General features: G+C 37.0%; 1 protein-coding gene across 1 annotated transcript; it reads right to left on the bottom strand.

Annotated features, from left to right (window-relative positions):
- Positions 1-1,405: 1,405 nt before the first annotated feature.
- LOC143888223 (3-phosphoinositide-dependent protein kinase 2-like) lies at positions 1,406-13,828 on the bottom strand. Its single transcript, XM_077392580.1, has 11 exons — positions 13,111-13,828; positions 5,500-5,680; positions 5,364-5,416; positions 5,163-5,264; positions 4,992-5,097; positions 4,644-4,722; positions 4,174-4,339; positions 3,104-3,238; positions 2,796-2,962; positions 1,895-2,117; positions 1,406-1,799 (listed from the first exon to the last, which is right to left on the bottom strand). The coding sequence occupies exons 1-11, from the start codon at positions 13,312-13,314 to the stop codon at positions 1,716-1,718; spliced, it is 1,500 nt and encodes a 499-aa protein (XP_077248695.1). The 5' UTR covers positions 13,315-13,828; the 3' UTR covers positions 1,406-1,715.
- Between the last annotated feature and the right edge of the window lie 6,416 nt (positions 13,829-20,244).

The raw sequence follows: 20,244 nt of genomic DNA, 5'->3' as shown, positions 1-20,244 counted from the left end.
GGTGGGGACGGGGATTAGATATTTCCCGTGGGTGGGGGGCGGGGATTCCCTGCCATCCCCGAAGCAGGGGACAAGAAATTTTTCTTGATGCGGGGACAGGGATGGGGAATGCAACATCTGGCCCCGCCCCGCCCTGTTGCCAGCCCTGGTTGTGTGCCCGTGAAGTCTAGCATTTTTTAAAGAAGTATAGTGGATCCCACTTCATAGGATGATCCAGAGTGTTTCTTCGCTGGACCACAAGGTAAATAGGTTGTACCCTGTAAATCATCTCCATCGGATGATCCTAACCCTCCAATCTATGGAAATATCTATAAGGTGCAGTCCCTCCATATATTGGAAGGTTAAGACCATCCTATGGAGATGATTTACAGGGTGCAACCAATTTACATTGTGGCCCAACAAACTAACAGTTTGGATCTTCCTATGAAGTGGGCCCAGCCCACAGACGGCATATTAAATCTCGCAATTTATATTTCCTGGCATTTACATGTTCGAACTTTCATTTTCCAAAGGTGGTGCGGACTGTTATATCACACATATGTTCACACTTCCGACTGAGATTGAAGTGGTGAGAGTGGGGTAGGGCAGTGGCAGGAGAGAGATTTGAGAGGGCATGATTAAGATGAGCCTGTGAAGTGGCTAAAAATCAAGAAAAAGTCTATCCTGTTTTGAGTAGAGTTGTTGTTTTTTGATTTTTTGCCGCTTCTCATCACTTTGGAGACTAATTTCCTGTTTTTTGTTTCCAGAGTTTTGGCCGCTTCACCCTCATCTCCACTTGGAGACACCGATTTATCATGGAAAAAAAAATAATAAAAAAAATATGGCTGCCAAGCATGGCCTAAGGGTATCCAAAAAGGTCCTTAGTTTTGATAGGCATTCAGAAGGAGAATACTCCTGTCTTTAGTAGGCCAGACACATTATTATTCTGCTGTGGGCTTGCTTCATTCTATTACAGTGAGTTTGTGTAGCATGCATTCCTATGTGCTAGACACTCACCACTGGACTGAATAGCACTCACCTCATCCCATCGCTCCTATGTCTGAATGTTCCAAACCCCTCAATCAAGATGGGTTTTATAGTACCTTTTTTCTGTTGTTAAGAAATCCAAATGCTGCAATTTGGAAGGTTTGATGAGTTAAAATGAGGCTGTCCAGCACGAAGATGACACCAGGAAGTCAGCTGTTTTCATAGAAAAACAGAAGGGCATGAAATCTCAAGGTTGATCTAAGATTGATGGTTGGGGGATCAAAACTCTCTCTCTCTCTCTCTCTCACACACACACACACACACACACACACACCAAATGGGTGACTATAATATATTGGTGTTAGTTTTATGTTTTTTGTAAACCGGCATTTCCTCTTGGTTTTGGTATTACTCATTTAACTAGAAGAAACAAAAGCCAGCTTCAAACGGTGATTCTGTTTCTTATCCACCAGATCAACTGCTATGCCTTATTTTATGAACGGGGAAAAAAAATCTATTACTTAATGGGGGAAAATACATCTTTACTGTTCCTCACATAGCTTAGAAGGCATGGAATAGAGCTGCTTTAATGAGTGCACCTTGAAAATCCATGAGAAGCTCAGCTCTCTTACTGTCAAAATACTGCGGGTCCCTTTGGGAACACATGATCCTTTGGGATCTCACATTTCTCTGCAGCAATCTCATCAAATGGAATAATAAATAAGTGGGTTAGAAACCTTAAACTGAATTCATCGGTTCTGGAGGCCCTCGACCGCCTTCTTCCAATGCCACACCCGCTGTTTCGCATCTTCAAATGCAAACACTTTCTTGGGCTAAATAGTTCAGAAAAAAAAAGTAATTTTAGCGAAGGACTAAACCGTCGAAATGTGTTCAAAAGAGGGGGGGGGGAATGGCGGGAGAAAAATACCGTGATAATCTTGAAATGGGATGAATTTACAACTTGGATGCTTAGGTCGTTGGGATTGTCAGACCAGATTATGTTTCCTTTGAGAATCAGCTTGGAAGGGTCCACATATATCAACTTGGGTTTGTCGGTGAGGATGAGCTGAACTTTCTTCTTTGTTAGCTTCTGTATTTTCTTCACCTTGGAGATCATAACCACAGACTCCCCGGGATCCAAAAATTGTTGCCTGTTGTTTGTACAACACTGAAGATAAGCAGCTGCTCATATAGCAAAAGATAAGAACAGTATGCAAAACTACTTAAATGATGGATAATGGTTGAACAAGATGTTAAAATGCATGCAACAATGAGTATGATGACAATTTCAAATAAATGGTGCTAAAGTGCATGCAATGTGTCCCCACCCCAAACCCATGAATCTGATCTCCTGCTGTAAATTAACGATTTGCAACATGAAAGTATTCCATGAATCAAACCGTCGAGAAGTTAAAAAAACTAAGTATCTTACAAGGCCCAAGGATTTAAAAGTCGGTTTCGGCAGAAATTATGTAAAAAAAAAAACAGAGAGATAATATTTCGGTTGTCATAAAATTTCCACCGAAATTTCGGTGGAAAATTTTAAAATTTCAGTTGAAATCTTTTACATTTCAGAGGAAATTTCGTAAATCAGGATGAAAACGAAATTTCAGAATTTTGCCGAAATCTTGTACTTTCCGATTCCATGTACTTTCGGTGTTGGTCGATACCGTCACCGAAATATTTCGGCCGAAATTTCAGATTTCGCCCAAAATTTAAAACTATGACAAGGCCCCATGTGCTAAAAGAATCCCCATGAGGTTTTTTAACATGAAGCTATTGAGAATCAATGCCGCAGGTAAAATGCATAAGGTGGGCTAAGACAATACCATCTAGAATCAAAGGAATCAATTGAAGCAAGCCTAGTCATATGTGAATTTACTTCAGAAGAAGTTGCACCGCCACTAGCATCGAGAACTGTGTCGTGTTGGGAACTGTCGTCTCCAACATGTGAGAGGTTCCACTCAGAATCTTGAACATCATCGGCCTCAGACATCTGAAACAAAACCAAATAAGACATGGGTGTTAAATTATTGATATGTGACCAGTAGAAAAGAGTAGTATAGCATCCAGGGTTCAAAAAACAGAACATTGCATGCATTTAAGAATAAGCAAGTTGAAACAAAGAGGATCATACATCCGACTCCAAAGCAAGTTTTGGTGCCGATATCCCCCTTAAATTTTCCCAGTCAACTCCTTTAAAGAAAGGATGAATCTTGAGGGCAGCATAACCACCAGGTCCACAACCAAGCCTTTTGCTGGGATCCAAATCCTGCAATAAAAGTTCTTACAAGAGTAAGGCTACAGTAACTCAGTTTCAATATAAAAATGAATTCCCTCACCTGTAATTGCAATTCAGAAAGCATCACTGTATAGTTCATAAATGGTTTGTTTATTGACAGGAGTTTTCAAACTCTCATCCTAATTTGTATGCATAACCATACACCGGAGAAACCTCACAGACAAAACCCTCACAGGGCTTTGCAGAAAAGCTCACTTAGTAAACCACTACAAGGAAAATACCACAAACATTGTGTCTCTTAATATAACTGTCCTAGCTGTGCATCAGGTTAACATTATTCCAGCCTATGTCTCGAGGCCAATCACTCAATTGATACAATACCCTAATTATGTTGGCATGTTGCAACACATCAAGCTTCTTAAGCTAATCCAGTAGAAAGGGCCAGTAGATCACTAAGGCTAAAGCCTAAAATCTGTGAGGGAGAAAGAATTTAAACCATGATAAAGGATAATTTTTCTAATAATCATCCACCACAAATTTGATGCCTCTAGCTCCTGACATCACAAAACTAACAGTAACTTCAAGTTTAAATAGATTGGCTCCTCGAAATTAAAATCTACCTTTGAGCAGAAATAAAATAACTGATTTTTATTTCAACTCCCGAATGTGGAAAAGTAGCATGTGAAACTTGCAATGGTGTGGCATAAAAGACACATGTAGTTGAATCATCCTCAATTAGAATATGAAACAACAAAATCAAACAGTGAGTAATAAAGCTTATCACAATGGCAGGTAAATTAGCATTTTCTAGACGTAAATTCAATTATAGTTTAGATAAAAATATTTGTAGTACAGAGCACAGATGACGAGCTGAATAATAAGAGTATTTCGAGATAATCTAATGGTGTAAACTACAATAAACTTATATTGCAACCAAAGTTACATATGACTTCTATGTCGCTTACCAATAATTTATCAATAAGGTCTCTTGCTTCATCTGAAAAGTAGTCTGGAAATTTGAGATCTCTGGATATAATTCTTTGAAAAATTAGCCATTCGCTTGCATCTTTGAAGGGAGACGTTCCAGAGAGCATCTGGTATAAGGTGCAGCCAAGTGCCCAAAGGTCATTTCTGTTTCAACATACAAATAAGTGAACGAAGATATAAAGGAAAGCATTCACACAAGACCAAATGAAAACAATGAAGAGGCAATGCAAGTATATTATTGTAAATGTATGCATAACATATAACATATTTAAATATTTACAGAATGAAAACATAAAATATTATCAAGAGAAATATTCATCCCGATTGGTGTGTTGAGACAGGCCTGATATATTTATGATTTTTCTGAACCACAATCTGTTTTTTTTGTTTTTGTTTGGGAGAAATCCACAATGTCTATGTTAAATGAGGTATTGTGATATTCACTTACCCAAAAGTTGCAGGAGAAGAATTAAGAACTTCTGGAGGGACATATGCAGCTGTTCCCACAAAAGTGCAAGCCTTCTCATCTGAATAAGCTCATCAAGAGGAACAACATAACCTATCATATCATTGTCAGAGCAAAGGGTAGAATTCAAAATAGGGATTCGCTAGCGTCCATCGCAGAAGACATTTCACGGATGGGCTGTTGCATTTGAGAGCAGCCACACAGGCTCACTTTTCAGCAGATTCTGTCTTCATTCATGAGGTGGCTGCTCTCAAATGCAACAGCCCATCCGTGAAATGCCTTCTGCGATGGTCGCTAGCAAATCACTTCAAAATACTGTTATAACCTTACTTGCTGAAGTTGGAAGGACTTTAATTTGGCTATCCTTCGTTGGCTTTACGCTGCCAAAATCAGCAATTTTGATATGTCCTTCTGCAGTAAGCAGCAAATTCTCTGGCTGCATTATAAAAAATGTTAGCATGTCATGCTGATAAAACAAGGCGTACCTATATCAAAAAGTACCTTGATGTCCCGATGAATTAATCCCACACCATGTATGTATTCCAGAGCATCAACAACTTCTGTTGTATAGAAGCGAGCCTCAGCTTCGGGCAAACCACCTTTCTGCATGCAAAGTGAATAAATTGGATGCCATAAATGATTAACTTAATGGGCACGGTATTATTTGAACCACTAGTTAGTCAAGAAGTGTTTGAAATTTACCCTGTTTATTTGGTCAAAAAGTTCTCCACCTTCACAAGACTCAAGTGCCATGTCTTCATGGTATAATCAAAAGGACCATGTCAGATAATGAACTCAATTGGGCAACTAAGGCAACTATAACAGAACAAATACCTACACAGGGAATATGTGTCTTGGAATGTAAAAAAAAGCCTAATAATGCCAGGATGATCCAACTGATCAAGTACAATCCGCTCCAGCTTCACATATGATATTTTATTTTCTTTGGTAATGAACTTTTTATCCATGATCTTCAAAGCATATACATTTCCTGTGTCCTTCTTCCTCGCCCTCACAACCTGATGAAGAAACTATATTAGACACAGTTCAAAGAAAATAATAAAAGCAAAATGTAATAAACTGAAAGAGAACAAAACCGTGCAGTATTTTTTCTTTCATCTTTTGTAGGTAAGCTACCTAAATTAAAGAATCCAATGCTGCTATTGATAGCATACCACATTTGGAGAGATCTGACAAAAATTTGAAGTTGGACCTCTAAACTTAAGTGAAACCCAAATTATTATTTCTCATTCAGCCTTCAATAGCATCAAAATCGAATCAAACAGCCATCCATGCAAGTTTTGACAACAACAAAAATTGAAATACCTTTTCAAGATTTCAATGTCTTTCAATATAACGATCTTTTAGTTGCCTTTTAAAGGTTTTGAAGATTGGTATTTTCATCTTGCTAATACCCGACAACTCTCCTTGGAAAGTGTTCCAAGCTTGTTGGCCTTTGACACCAGAAATTTTGAGTATGGCACTTGAAAACTTCCAGCTGGATAAGAAATAGTGGGTAACATGTTTTAGGGACATCTTTCATTTGATATTGAGTTTAATGTTGGCTAAACAATTTCATTTTTCACCAAGTCCAATAACTCTTGAGATAAAACCATCCACATCGCGGTGCTCTCCAGTCCAGATGTTACACCCTTCACCTCCAACCATGAATATTTTGGGTGTAAGATTCTTCCACAATTGCCACCGATACTTCCTTTGGTTGATACTTCCTTTGTTTGAAAAGTAGTTCGAGGGAAAATAGTCTTCCGAAAATTAGCACCTACCATTGTCTCTACAATTTCCTATCAATTAACTAAACTAGACCTGCTATGATTAGGGGTGTCAACGAGTCGAACTCGGATCGGATCTACCTGTGTTCAAGTCACAATCCGCTCAGATCCAAATAAGAGAATTCTTTGGATCCTGTATTCGGTGTTTGAATTCACGTCTGTTCAGACTCGGACTGTTTGCCGGACTGACCAGGATCAACACTATTCAAAGCTAGATGCAGGAGACCAAGCATGAAGAGGGCCACTTTTCCATATTTTATAGGCTATATTCATGCCTGTCAGTCTCTATTGAGTCTCGGTATAAAAAAAAGTATCTAGATTGACTGCTGAGAGCTTTCTGAAAATTGTAATAGCCTGACAGCTAGTTAAACAATGTAAAACAAGGTGAGGTTGCCCCATCATCAAAACATTGTCGTGCAGATATCAGTTTGCTTTTTCTATTTTTCTTACTTTTTTACTCCAAAAATCAAAATCATAAGGCTTACGCCTAACACCTGAAGGCTTATGCCTCACAAAAGGGATGAATAACTCGCCTCACGCCAGTTACCATTCAGAAAAAAAAAAAAAAAAATCGCCTCACGCCTCTGCCTTTGTAACACAGTTCTAGAGACAGGTGCAGGAGATGCAAATAAGCAAGGAAGAATTATTGGAGGAAAAAAATTAGAGCGCACAAATCACAATGGAGAGGATATATCAAGGATGGAAAATATGGAGATCTTTGGTAATGATATGAATACTGGAGGCGAAAGAGAACCATAAATTCCATTCTGAAATTGTGCTATATGTGTTGAGTTGATTGTGAGAGGAATTGAAGCTCGCATTCTTCGGGCTCTAATATATGATGATGGCAATTTTTAAGTTGTACATCGAGATTGGGATTCACGGATTAAGTTGACCTTCCAAATTAAGTATGGAACATATGGAGAATTTTGGTAATGATATGAAGAGATCAAGATAACCATAAATTTTAGTCCAAAATTGTGCTCTGTGTTGAGTTGATTGCGAGAGGAATTGAAGGTCGCAATTTTCGGGCTCTACTATATGGTGATGACAATGTTCCAGTTGTAGATTGATATCAGGATACAACTATACAAGGATAAAGTTGACCTTCCATATTACAACGGTTATTTTACATGCTAAAGAGGACTTGGATTGGCTCAGTAAGCTAGAAGATATATTCAAAAGCCATGATGTTGTCAATGTTTTAAATTTTGGCCGAAATCGGAACATTTTGGCTGAAATTTCAGATTTCAGCCGATATCGAAACATTTATGATGAAATTTCAGATTCGGCCAGGGGCAACACAAAATTTACCTGAAATTGGTTTTTTACAAGATTTCGGATTTCCCTTTTTACAAAATTTCCACCTAAATTTAATGATTTCCACCAAAATCACGAAATTTCCATCGGGATTGCCGGAATTTCCACCAAAATTTTATACATTTCAGTGGAAATTTAAAAAAACCGAAAATTTTGTCAAGGTTTTACATGATTTTGGCTGAAATTTCCACCCAAACCGAAATATTTTGGTTTCTGAAACCAACATTTAAAACCTTGGTTGTAGTGGAGAAGTTAAATGGGTTGCTGCTAAACTTAGAGACTACGCATATGCTTGGTGGGAGCAATTGTAGGCTACGAGAATTAGAATGGACAGAGCCAAATTAGTCCATGGGACAAGATGAAGGTAATTGGATCTAAGCTCTTACCAATCAATTATACCCAAGAATCATACCAACAATACCAAAATTTGAAGTTAGTTGTACATAAGAAGAGTAAACTAACAAATTTTATGGTACAAAATCTTGTATCGAACTCATTGAAACATAGAGTCAACATGTTGCTTATATATAAATGGGTTATGCTCATCAATCCTAAGCCGAGTTGAGCTGCAATATGTGTAGACCATATCAGATACCATATGAAAGAGGAAGCGCATTTTAATCAATTAAAAAATGAGCCTCTTTTTGTTGATTGTTAGGTGAATTAGGTTTAGAATCCAAGCGAGAGGAGCAACTCATCAATCTTCTAAAGAGGCGTGGTCCAATTTGCTCTCAATAATCAACTTATATATAAAATTCACAATAATGAGGCCATGGTTGACTTTCCAAAATCTTTTGGAGATTCAGTTTATGATTATTATGACAACATTGAGAAGGATATTGGTTCTCCTAATGATATGGAGTTAAGAAACAAAAATAAAAGAAGCACACTTTCTAATCAAGTGCAATTGGAGGCACGTTACATGGGTTTTGACTTTTCAAGGAGGGAAGAAGTTGGCCCCTTTTGGAACATCTTTGGTGATAAAATGAAAGCTGAAATGGGATTCATGATATTCGAGATGAAAGCAATGTGGGATGACCAGTTCCACACAAGAAAAGGTACAGAAAGGCACTTATACAATGCAAGATTGGTGTAGTTGGATTATTCAAGATAGGTACATTTCTAATGATTCTTGGCCAATGCATTCTAGAAAGATTGGGAAAGGAGTTACTTGAATTCTTTTAGACATGGTTCAATGTTATGAATCATGAGTGAAAACTGACACAAAAACCTATGAAGCACGGGTACGGGTTGCGGGACGACACGACATGGGTACGGGGGTACGTGATTTTCCAAAAAACTGGGTGCGGGTACGTTCGGGTATGCCGAATATAATAATATATTTTAATATTTTATTATATATTTATAAAAAATTAAAAAATAATAATTGGAGAGCAATCAAATAACAATAACATCACAAAAATGGAAAATTCTAATATTACTCTTCATTTCATAAGTGATTAAGTTCCATATTTAATAACATGAGGCATCAATACATCATTCATTAGAAAAAAAGTTTGTCGCCCGAGTGTTGACTGGTGTGTTGACCAGTGCCTGATAAGATGAATTGTTTTTAGAGACCAAATTATGAGATTTTTTATACTAGACTTTTGGGATTTAATAATGTTTGGACATGATAGATTTTATGAATTTTTAATATTTGAAAAATACCCCACCGTTTGGAAGTTAATAAAGTTAAAAATTTTGACCCGACCCTTTTTCTTCGGATTTTGTACTAGAACAGGAGAGTTGACTTTTTTTCCTTTTCGAATTGGGTCTTGAAACTATTTTTAATAAATCCAAATAGGGGGTATTCCGTTATTTACATGTAAAGCTTAAGTAAATTGACTTAAATGGTTTACATGTAAATACTAAGTACAAGAAAGGAGAGAGAAGAAGCACAGGAAGGATTTACACCGGATAAGAGAAGTAAGAGGTGTCGGGTACGTTGGGGTGCGCACCCGACACACACCCAGCAACCAAAATTGGGGTGCGTACCCAGGACGTACCCGGGGCATACCCGCACCCCATAAGTGTCGGGTACGGGTACGAGAGCCCCGGGAGAGTACCCGTGCTTCCTAGACAAAAACTATTACATCATGACATGGTTCTTCACTTTGATATCTTGTGGAAACACACAATAGAATTTGCTTGGATTGGTGTCAAAGAATATAAATATAATAAAGCTCACAGTGAATTCTTACCAATCGAGAAGCACCAATGTAAATCAAGTGGGGTCAACGGGTGTCCAATTGATATGAAGTTAAGAAAGAATGGTCAATTAAAAGTTTTATTGACTTTGAGTAATTTTTCATGAATTTTCAGAATAGTTTTTAGAAGTTCTACAAAAATCCACTATTTGTTTTCAAGCATATGAAAATATTAATAAAAGAAAAGGGTACGCTACAAACAAGAAAAAAGACCAAAAAGGAAAAAAGGAGAAAACAAAAAAGAAAAACAGCTATAATGCAAAACACTTAGCCAATGGCAACAAGGCTAGATTAGACCCAACACAGCAAGAAATGTTGCTTATCAGACAAATCTCACCAAATTTTATATTGTAATGTTGACCCCGAAGTTAGCGAATTTGTCCACCTTAAGGGTTTCTTCCCTATGGATATGGGAGACATTTCTGAAGTAGTTTTGCTAATTCCATAAAAATCCGGCTTAAGCCAGCTTTCCAGGGGAGCTTCCCAAATGTCATGTTGTCTACTATGGGGAATTTAAGACAAACAAGCAATATTAGGAATTTAGATTTTTTAAAGTCAGATATCCTAAAAATTGGTTTTAGAGGCCTGTACTGAAACTTTAGCAATGATTTTGCTAATGATTTCTCAACATTTTTACGCTTACCTCTAAAGATTCTAGAATTTCTTTGCACATAATCGAATACTCCATGATGGGCGATGCCGAATTCCAAAAGTCATAAATGTTCTCCATCCAAGCTATCATATCTTCTGGAATGTTGGGGGTTGGTGCCATGGAAGGGAAAAGGTAAAGTGCTCTGGAATGTATGCCTACGGGCAACCCTGTGGGTCCTCTGGAAAGAAAGAAATTCCCGAGCCTTTGAGGGAATTCCAAAATCTCCTTACTACTTATTCATCAAAGTGATAGCATGGGTGGGGACTCTTCCTTCCTTTCGATTTGCCTCAGCTTTTGACCTTTGGGAGGGTTGGAAGGAGATGTGCTTTAGAGTGGAAAGACGTCCTTTGATTGTTCAAGAATGGGAGGCACCGACTAATGGTTACTTAAATTAAACTTTGAAGGCCAGAGTATGGGTAACCCTGGTCCAACAGGCATAGGAGGGATCCTAAGAGACTCTAGTGATGATAATATTTGGGCATTTTCAGGTCCTCTAGGGATTGTCGATTCAAATGAGGCGGAGGTGAGAGCTTCCCATCAGGCAATCAAATGTTTGAGTGGTGAAGATATGGCTAGAGTGATAGTGGAGGGTGACTCCATGAATGCCATTAGATGGCTAAGTGGATCGGCTGAGCCTCCTTGGAGACTCGCACAGTACTTCGATGAAATTGAGGACCGGGTGGAAGAATCGTCAATCATCTTTAAACATATCAGAAGATCCGCCAACTCTAAGGTAGACAGACTCGCTAGGGATCGTGTGGGGAAGCCGGGGTTGGAGATGTTTGATTTCATCCCCCCTTGATCTTGTTTCATTCTCTATTCTTCTTTCTGTTTTCTTATCATCATCGTGGTTTCCTTTCGTACTTAGTTGACCTTCTCAGTCTCCCTCATTTCTCTTGAATAAAATTGCTACCATTAAAAAAAAAAGGTCAAAAATGTTGTTTAAGTCAAGTAAGTTGCAGTCAAATTCAAAGTAGTTGGGGAAAAACTACCAAATTTGGGAAATCCAATCACAAAATCTAGCTCTAAATAGACAATGGAAAGAGGGAGGATTTTTCTCAAGTTTTTGAGTTTGAATATTCTATCCTAAATTCAGCAAGTTTAGTTGGCTGAAGATAGAGTTTTCAAAGTTTTCTTTAGTAAGAAAGTTAAAGCTTAGTAGGGAATATAGTAAGTTCATGATGCCTAAAGGAGGTAGAAATACTCTCTAAAAGGGCTGTTTTGTTTTCTGAATGACTATAAAAGGGCTGTTAAGAAGGTGCTTTTTAGTTTTTACAGTTTTTTATAAAATTCCGAATTAGAGTTTTGGGAGCAATTCTTTTGTGCCATCTGGACATCTAGTTGAACTTCTAGTGGCTTTGTTGAGTTTTTTTTTTTTTTTTTTGAACTTCTAGTGGCTTTGTTTCAATAAGTTGTTCTTCAAATTTCTTTTCTAATTTCAGTTCTAGTTCTTTCTTTTCTCCAAATGGGTTCACTTGATCAAAATTCTTTGGAGTTTGAGTTCCTGTGAAACTGAGATTAAGTCTGAAATTTACGACTGATTGTTCCACATCATCAACTCTATGGTCTTTGGAAAGGGGAGTTGCTTTGTGATAGTCTCACCCAACTGCTAATGTATCTTCATCCTATGATTTTTTTTTTGAATGGCACTTCATCCAATGATTAATAACTTATCATTAATCAGAAAAAAAAATGTTAGTTTTAGTTGTGTTTAAGACAATGTACAATTTCCAAAACATCGAGTTCCTATAAGTGCATGTACGGGTGTGGCTTTGTCTTAAAAGTCATGGGTATGCTCCCCATTGACGCGAGTTCGAATCCCCTGGGGCTTCCGCGATGCGCGTGGTTTACGGGTGATTGAGCACATCCATAGGGAATAGTCCTGCCCTGAAAATTGGGGTGGGGATACCCTATGTCATAAAGAAAACAAAAAAAAGTCCCTATAAGTGTCAAAGAATTGGATCAAGGTGGTGGAAGGCACTTTTGTTGAAATATGAAATGGGCTATTGAGGATGAGTTTTGGTTTACATTTTCTAATATCAAGGATGTCTACCAGAGATGTTAAATAACCCATCAATCTCATCTCTTATCAGATTACTTGGTGGATATAAAAAGTCATCAATGAAGTCTTGCTTAGCTCATGATATCAAATGTTTGAAAGTCCTAGACAGAATGAATTCCCCCACTCCTGTATCCAAAATTTAGACACAAAATAATTCTTGCAAAAGATTCCTACGCCACAAATGTAATAAATATGTTAGAAACCAGGAAAAAAACCCTCAAGATTACAATTATACCACAGATCTCCCCTTAGAACAATCCCTTTGTGCTCCTAACAGGCTTTCTTTTATCATCCCCAAATACAATCAAAACCCATCATTCACCACAAACAAATTCAAGAAAACCATAAAAATAAAAACAACAAGAACCCATCTCCTCCCCTAATTCAAAAATACAAAAAACAGGAAAATAAATACCTTAGAATAAGAACCCACTCCATAGATCTTCCCCAATTCAAAATCTTGAATCGTGAAATGTTCTTGTGGAGCCCTAAATGCAAAACTCTTAGATCTCTGAACACCATTAGGACTACTTAGACTAGTGCTAGGGTTTGAGCTTTGAATACGCATCTTAGCCTCAAAATCCTTCTCCATTTCTTCCTCACAACCAATCAAAATCATTCTTCAAAATTCCCCAAACCCTAAAAATCCCTCTCTCTATATTCCTCTTTTTGTCACGGCCTCCAATGACGGCAGTCAAAGCAAAGACAAGAATCATCAGATTCCTTCTTTGAACTTCTGATGAAGCATGAAAAAGCTAGGGTTTCATCTGCCATATTTTTGCAGCCTTAATTTGTATCCTTCTAAAGAACCCAATAAGAATCAGAAGAAGAAGAAGAAGAGGACTATGATGTGGATGGGTTTTATTTGCTTTTTGTAATGATGCCCTTTTCATCAATCTTTATCTACATGTTTTGTAGAAAGAGAAAGGGTCTTGTCTTCTGGCCAGGGAAGATTGAGAAAAGGGCAAAGAGAAAGGGCACATGGCATGCAATTATGGGGTCGTTTGCAAACCCCAAAAAGTCGTTGGGGGTACCCATGATTGGGTCATTCCCTTGCCCTCTAAACAATAACAAACCCACTTGGATATAGCTGGATATATCACCTGTTTAGCTGTTGGGTCTTAGTTCCCATTGTTAGATTGGGGGCTAGCTATTTATATCTGCCTTTTTTGTAGCTTTGGGATAGACCCATTTCCCTTCTCTATTCTTTCTTGGAAAAATTATTAAAAAAAAGGAAAATTATTAAAAAAATGTAAAGTTTTATGTAAATTGTTAATAAAGGGTAGTGATTTGAAAATTATAAAATAAGGGGTGTGAGGTGAGAGAAAATGTCTTTTAAGATAAATATACCATTTTTTTACTTTTTCTTTCTTACTTTGTACACTGTTTTTTTTTTACCGCTCTCTTCTCAAACGGGCCTCTTCTCGGTGGAGAAACGAAACTTCCCACCGTCGTACGTCGGCATCAATCTCGCTGACGCACGACCTACTTGCCGGAAAGCATCCCCTCTTGCTGGAAATCAGTTTCATCCACTATAGAAAGGTAATTTTTAAACATTTCATCTAGGGTTTTGTTTATTTTGGGTTTTTTTCGTGATGGGTTGGATCTCACACACCACGAACCATGTTTGTTGGTATCTGAACCTGTTTTAAGTACCACTTTAGTAGTTTGTGAGAGTGATTTGCATGAGTATGTAGTTTTGAAGCCTTTGAAATGCTTTGCAAGGGGTTTCATTTGGATGGATTTAGAAATTTTAGGGTTTTAATGGGCTGGAACCATTAATTGTTAGAAACAAAATATTTTGATATAGGGTTTCTAGGTTCTCAATGGTTGGGCTTTGATTTTGTGTTTCAAAGGGTTTCGTTGAGGGCTTTAAATGGGAACAATGATCTCATTTAGGGTTTCAATCGGTTTGGGGTTTATTTTGGGTTTTAAATGGTTTCATTTAGGGTTTGAGACATATCGACATTTTATAGATTGTGAGATACTGGTTGCTGTGGTCCCAATTTTTTGGTGAACTAGAGACTCAAATTCTAAAAATTTTATATGCCGATTCACAATTAAACACATCTTCGTCCCGCCAATATACTGAAATGATACTTCATCATTTAAATACCCATCAACGTGTAAGATAAAAGAAGCCCTTCTTTCCACCATTTTCGCAAACCCTATTAGGATAAGAACCATTATTAAACCTTCATACAATTTCAATACAAACTATGAACAACCATTTACAATGATACAACCACTTTAGAATGTTAGAACCACAATTGGAACAATAAGTTAGACTCTTGGAACCACATTTTATATCTCGGAACCACTGCAGAACTACATTTTATACCTCGGAACCACTAGGGAACCACATTTTATACCCCGCAACCACTCCGGAACCACATTTTATACCTCGGAACCACTAGGGAGCCACATTTTCTACCCCGGAACCAGTAGGGAACCACATTTCATACCCCGGACCCACTAGGGAACCACATTTTATACCCCTCAACCACTACGGAACTACATTTTATACCTCGGAACCACTAGGGAACCACATTTTCTACCCCGGAACCACTAGGGAACCACATTTTTTACCCCAGGACCACTCGGGAACCATATTTTATACCCCAGAACCACTAGGGAACCACATCTTATACCCTAGAACGACTTCTGAGCCATATTTTATACCCCGAAATCACTAGGGAACAACATTTTATACCCCTGAACCACTACAGAACCACATTTTATACCTCAAAACCACTAAGGACCCACATTTTCTACCTCGGAACCACTAGGGAACCACATTTTTTACCCCGAGACCACTCGGGAACCACATTTTATACCCCGGAACCACTACAAAAACACATTTTATACATCGGAACAACTACGGAACCACATTTTATACACCGCAACCACTACGGAACCACATTTTATACCTCGGAACCACTAGGGAATCACATTTTCTACCCCAGAACCACTAGGGAAGCACATTTTTTTACCCCCGGGACCACTTGGGAACCACATTTCATACCCCGGAACCACTAGAGAACCACATTTTATACCTGTGGGACCCGATCCCGCGAGAGGGTTGCGGCGCGAGCCGCCACGCTCTCTCTTGGTCTCTCGTACCCACGCGAATGGCGTGTGCTTTTTATTATTGATTTTAATTACCCAACCAAGCAGGCAGCAACCAAGCCATAGGGTGCAAACAAACGTGCAACCCAGTACCCATAAGGGCAGGGGTAAGCCGCCGTGCCTAGCAAGGTGTGATTTAATTCATCTTTTCCGTGAACTTGGGATCACTAAGGCAATCCGAATTCCACACAAAAGAGAGTGACAGAGTCGCCACCTAGATGAGGGATTTAGGACCCATAATTGACCAGAAATCTAGATTCGTTACCTGGTGACGAGAATGGAAGGTATGGGGAGTTACCACCACATGCACCATTCCTGCCCGATAATCGGTCTTCAATTCCAAAAGTTAACTCTTTTGAATTTCTTTTAAATGGCTCATTTAACTCTATATTAATGTGCGAACTACGTGACATGCATCCTAAGATATAATTTTAATGTAATTCCCAAATGTGTATCTTGATTTTCTTAATTTGTTTGAATTCAATATAAGTGAAAGTTCTCCTAAAATTCTAATTTCATGGAAAGTCCTAAGTGATTTAATTACTTTTAATTTAAGGATTAATGTAGAAAACCTCACCACTTATGTGTGGAGCCGACTCGTGATTGGTATGCCATCAAGCATCCAAGCTGCCTACGTACCCAAGCCTCACTGGGATCAGAGTCGATTGTAGTTCGGTGCACCTGAACTAAGCTACTTATGCCTAACTCATCTAGGACACCGATCTAGACCGGATTGACTGTTTCAACAGTTTTAAGAGAAATTATTTAATTCAAGTTGAAGATTTTATTATCCTAGGACTTCATCTAAGATGCTATATGGTCCTATCTAAGTCCAAGACGTCCCTTAGACTAATGTATGTTAACCTACATCCTAGGTAACTAGGTTTGTCCTAGGGGAAAAGTGAAATGACTAGTGTAACTAGATCTATGGCACGATTGCTATCCATAGCAAACGCCCGTTATGAGGTTGGACTCCTAACTCTAGGACTCCCTAAAACTTAGGACACAACGTGACGTAAGTGTTCCTAAGGGGCCCTAAAGGTTCCTACGATAGGAGACCGTAATCCAACGGCTTCTAAGACACGGATCGAGTTAATTCGATTTGTTGAACTTAATGATTTTCAATTTTTGAGGATTTTTTATTCCTAAACATCTAAGGAATACCAAAGGCTCTATGGTTCGCAAGTTTCGGCCTCGGATCGCAACCATGGAAGGGAATCGTGCTCTCAACACTTGTATAATTTAGCACGTAAATTATAGTATCTTATTGCCTGGCATATTTCTCAGGATTTTCATGGACAGTGGACCTCGAAGCCAATATCATAATATAATTTACGCACTCCAATTATGCAGGATTAATCGCAATTAGTATACGATTACGGTTGCGATCTCGACAGTTAAATTGTCACAGAATAGCCAATTTACAAAGGCAATCTATGAACCCTAAGGTTTCTGTTTCAAAAAAAGTTAGAGATTGAATTTATGATGAAAACTTAAGGTTTTTTGGAGATTTTTACTGACTTTTGTATTGATTTGCTATTAAATTGTGATTTAATATCATTAAGACCAGATTGCTAGGAATACACAGTAACCCTAAGAAATCGAACTCCACATCAGTTGAAAATTTTCCAGTAACAAGATATGGATGATTGTGGCTTACTAGAAAATTTTCATGAATTATCATTAAGATTTGATATCAATTCCCGATTTTTCAAAATCCAAATCAGATTATAGATTAACACAGCAACCTATATCATATCAGTTTCAAATTACTCCAAAATTTTACAAAATAAAGATAGAAATGATTAAAGCTTACTGAAAAATTTTCATGAATTATAATTAAGATTAGATATCAATGTCCGATTTTTCAAAATTCAAATCAGATTATAGATTAACACAGTAACCTATAGCATATTAATTTCAAATCAACTTAAACTCTTACAGTATAAAGATAATCATGAAAGTAGACTACTGTATGACTTTCATGAATTTTTATGACGATTTGATGCCTATTTAAATTCATACAAAAATCAGATGAAACCAAAGAATTACTTAAAAAGCAAACCTAATGGTATCCTAAAATCAAATAAAAAATTACAGTAGATATATAATAGAATATAGAATTTATTATCAAAATTTTAAAATTAAAACTTAAATTTCCTCCATAAATTTGGTTTTTAAATATAAGAGATTAATTTGTTTCTTATGCGTTAAAACCCGTTTATTAAAATAAATTGTAAAATCTTATCAAATCTTTGCAAAATTAATTGTAAATATTTCTCTAACATTCCAGTAACCAAAGTTACTGGTTTGTAAAGAAAAAGTTTGAAAATATATTAATTTAATAAGAAAAAGAATTATGGCACGTAAAACGGGGAAGCGATTAGAAAACAGTAAAAATCATATTTTTTTAAAAATATTTTTCAATGGAAACTTCTATTTATTATTAGGCTTTAATTCTGAAAAGTTTCATCAATTTTTAAAATGATTTGGTATTTATTAAAAATAGCTGAATGTTAAAATAATTAATAATCCGATTAAATAAACTCCAAAAAATATGAAAATTTTTGGGTGATCTAAAACCCTTGTAAAACTACTGAAAACAAACTTTCACTAAATTTGGACATGATTTGATATACTTTTGGCTCCATTCATTAAGAAATAACCCTTTTCGGGATTATTCTTTGAAAAATAGAATGAAAAATAAAACGGTTGAACCGCTGTTGGAAATTAAGTTTCCAGTAATTTTGTATTTTATATAAAACCCAGAAAATATTATTTTTTAAAAATAACTATGTTTTCAAACACTTGCTTTGATAATCTAATTTAAATCCATATTGAATAAAAACAAAAGGAAACCATTTTTAAATGGAGGAAAATTAATTTTTGGATCAAATTTTGGATTTTGAAAACTCATAATCTATATTATAACATACTGGAATTTCAAAGAAAAAATCGTTGATTTGATCCATCAAAATTAAAACCCTAGCATGCTTTTTCTACTTCATAAAGATGAGGAATCCTTACCGTTGATCGCGATCCTTGTCTCTAGGGTTGGTCATCCAAGATATACGCTTTGTCCAACCCTTTTATACGCTAAAAAAAAAGATCCAAAGAATCCTCCAATAATCATTGATTCTGTGATGCCTTGGAGAAGAAGAAGGAATTCAAGAATTCCTTTTGTGAAGAACACTTGAGAGAGAGATCACATCTTAAGAGAAAAGTATTTTTTTTTGGGAGGAGAGAGAAAAATGATGAATTTGGATTTTTTCCATATCTTTTCTAGCATTGTTTGCTTTGATTTTTATACAAAAAAGCTAGGGATAAGAGAGAAATAGTAATTTCCAATGTGAGAGCTCCCTTTTTCGGCTTGTTTTCAATTTTTCTCTCTTGCTTTCTTTCTTTCTTATTTTCAAATTGGATTTGATTCCAATCTTAATTTCTTGTCAATCAAGACATGCTATTCTCATTCCACATTACTTCTTTGGAAGAAAATATTTTTTAAGCAATCATTCATCTTTTCCTTCTTTCATTCTTTTCATTTTTTATTCTTTTTATTTTTCTTTTAACAAATATGATGTCACCATTGTGACATCATCAAGGTTGGGTGCTCAACTCATGTGGGTCAACCATGTGGGCCGCCCACCATGGTGGTTGACTCATATGGGTGAACCCACATGAGCTCCATCTTTACGGGCTTTAGCCCAATGGGCCATTTCACACGGGTTTCGGGTTTTTCCGTAAAAAATCAATAAAATCTTTCTAAATTCAACATTCTATATATGGACCCAACCCATTTGAAATTTATGGTGCATCCCTCACACATGATCGGACCATCTTTTTTGCAAAACAACTTTTCGGACCAAAATGCTCCTATTTGACTGTTAGACATCCAAATGCGACCAAAATACCCTCAGATTGGTTCACCCATAAAGGGAAAAATTAAAAATGGAAAGTCTTTGTTGTCAAACTTAAAAAATAGAAACTTTTAAAATTGGGTTCTTTCGGTGAGCAATATTAAACAGGATCATTTGGTATCCCCTGAAAATACCCAAAATGCCCTCAACACTTAGAATTTCCAAATTAAGCGAAACTCATGAGAAATTCTAAATTTAGCAGTTTTTCCAAAATTCAGGAAATCATTCATAATCTCTCATACATATTTCGGGGATCAAAAGAATTACACAGGAAAAGACCAAATTACCCCGAGGTGCTAGAATTTGGCGAGACTAGGGAATGCTCTCAGGGAGAATATGGTATTTTCACTCGGGGTGGATGCTTTCAGGGAGAATTTTTGGTATTTTCACTCGGGGTGAATGCTCTCAGGGAGAAAAATTTGCTTTACACTTGGAGCGAAATGCTTGATTTGGTTACAAACTTCATTTGCGAGTAGAAACTCCACTGGGGATAATAAGGTAAA

This window comes from Tasmannia lanceolata, unplaced genomic scaffold, assembly GCF_043159265.1.
Source record: "Tasmannia lanceolata isolate RefF3 unplaced genomic scaffold, GAP_Taslan_0.1 ptg000012l, whole genome shotgun sequence".
Taxonomy (NCBI): Eukaryota; Viridiplantae; Streptophyta; class Magnoliopsida; order Canellales; family Winteraceae; genus Tasmannia; species Tasmannia lanceolata.
The sequence above is the reverse complement of the archived record's forward strand: the minus strand, read 5'-3'. Positions and strand labels throughout refer to the sequence as shown.

Coding starts and splice junctions, on each gene's coding strand:
- LOC143888223 (XM_077392580.1), bottom strand. CDS start 13,314: ATGATTTTGATTGGTTGTGAGGAAGAAATGGAGAAGGATTTTGAGGCT. Junction 5,417..5,499: donor CCAAGACACATATTCCCTGT/GTAGGTATTTGT, acceptor TATACCATGAAG/ACATGGCACTTGAGTCTTGT. Junction 2,118..2,795: donor GATTCCTTTGATTCTAGATG/GTATTGTCTTAG, acceptor TACAAACAACAG/GCAACAATTTTTGGATCCCG.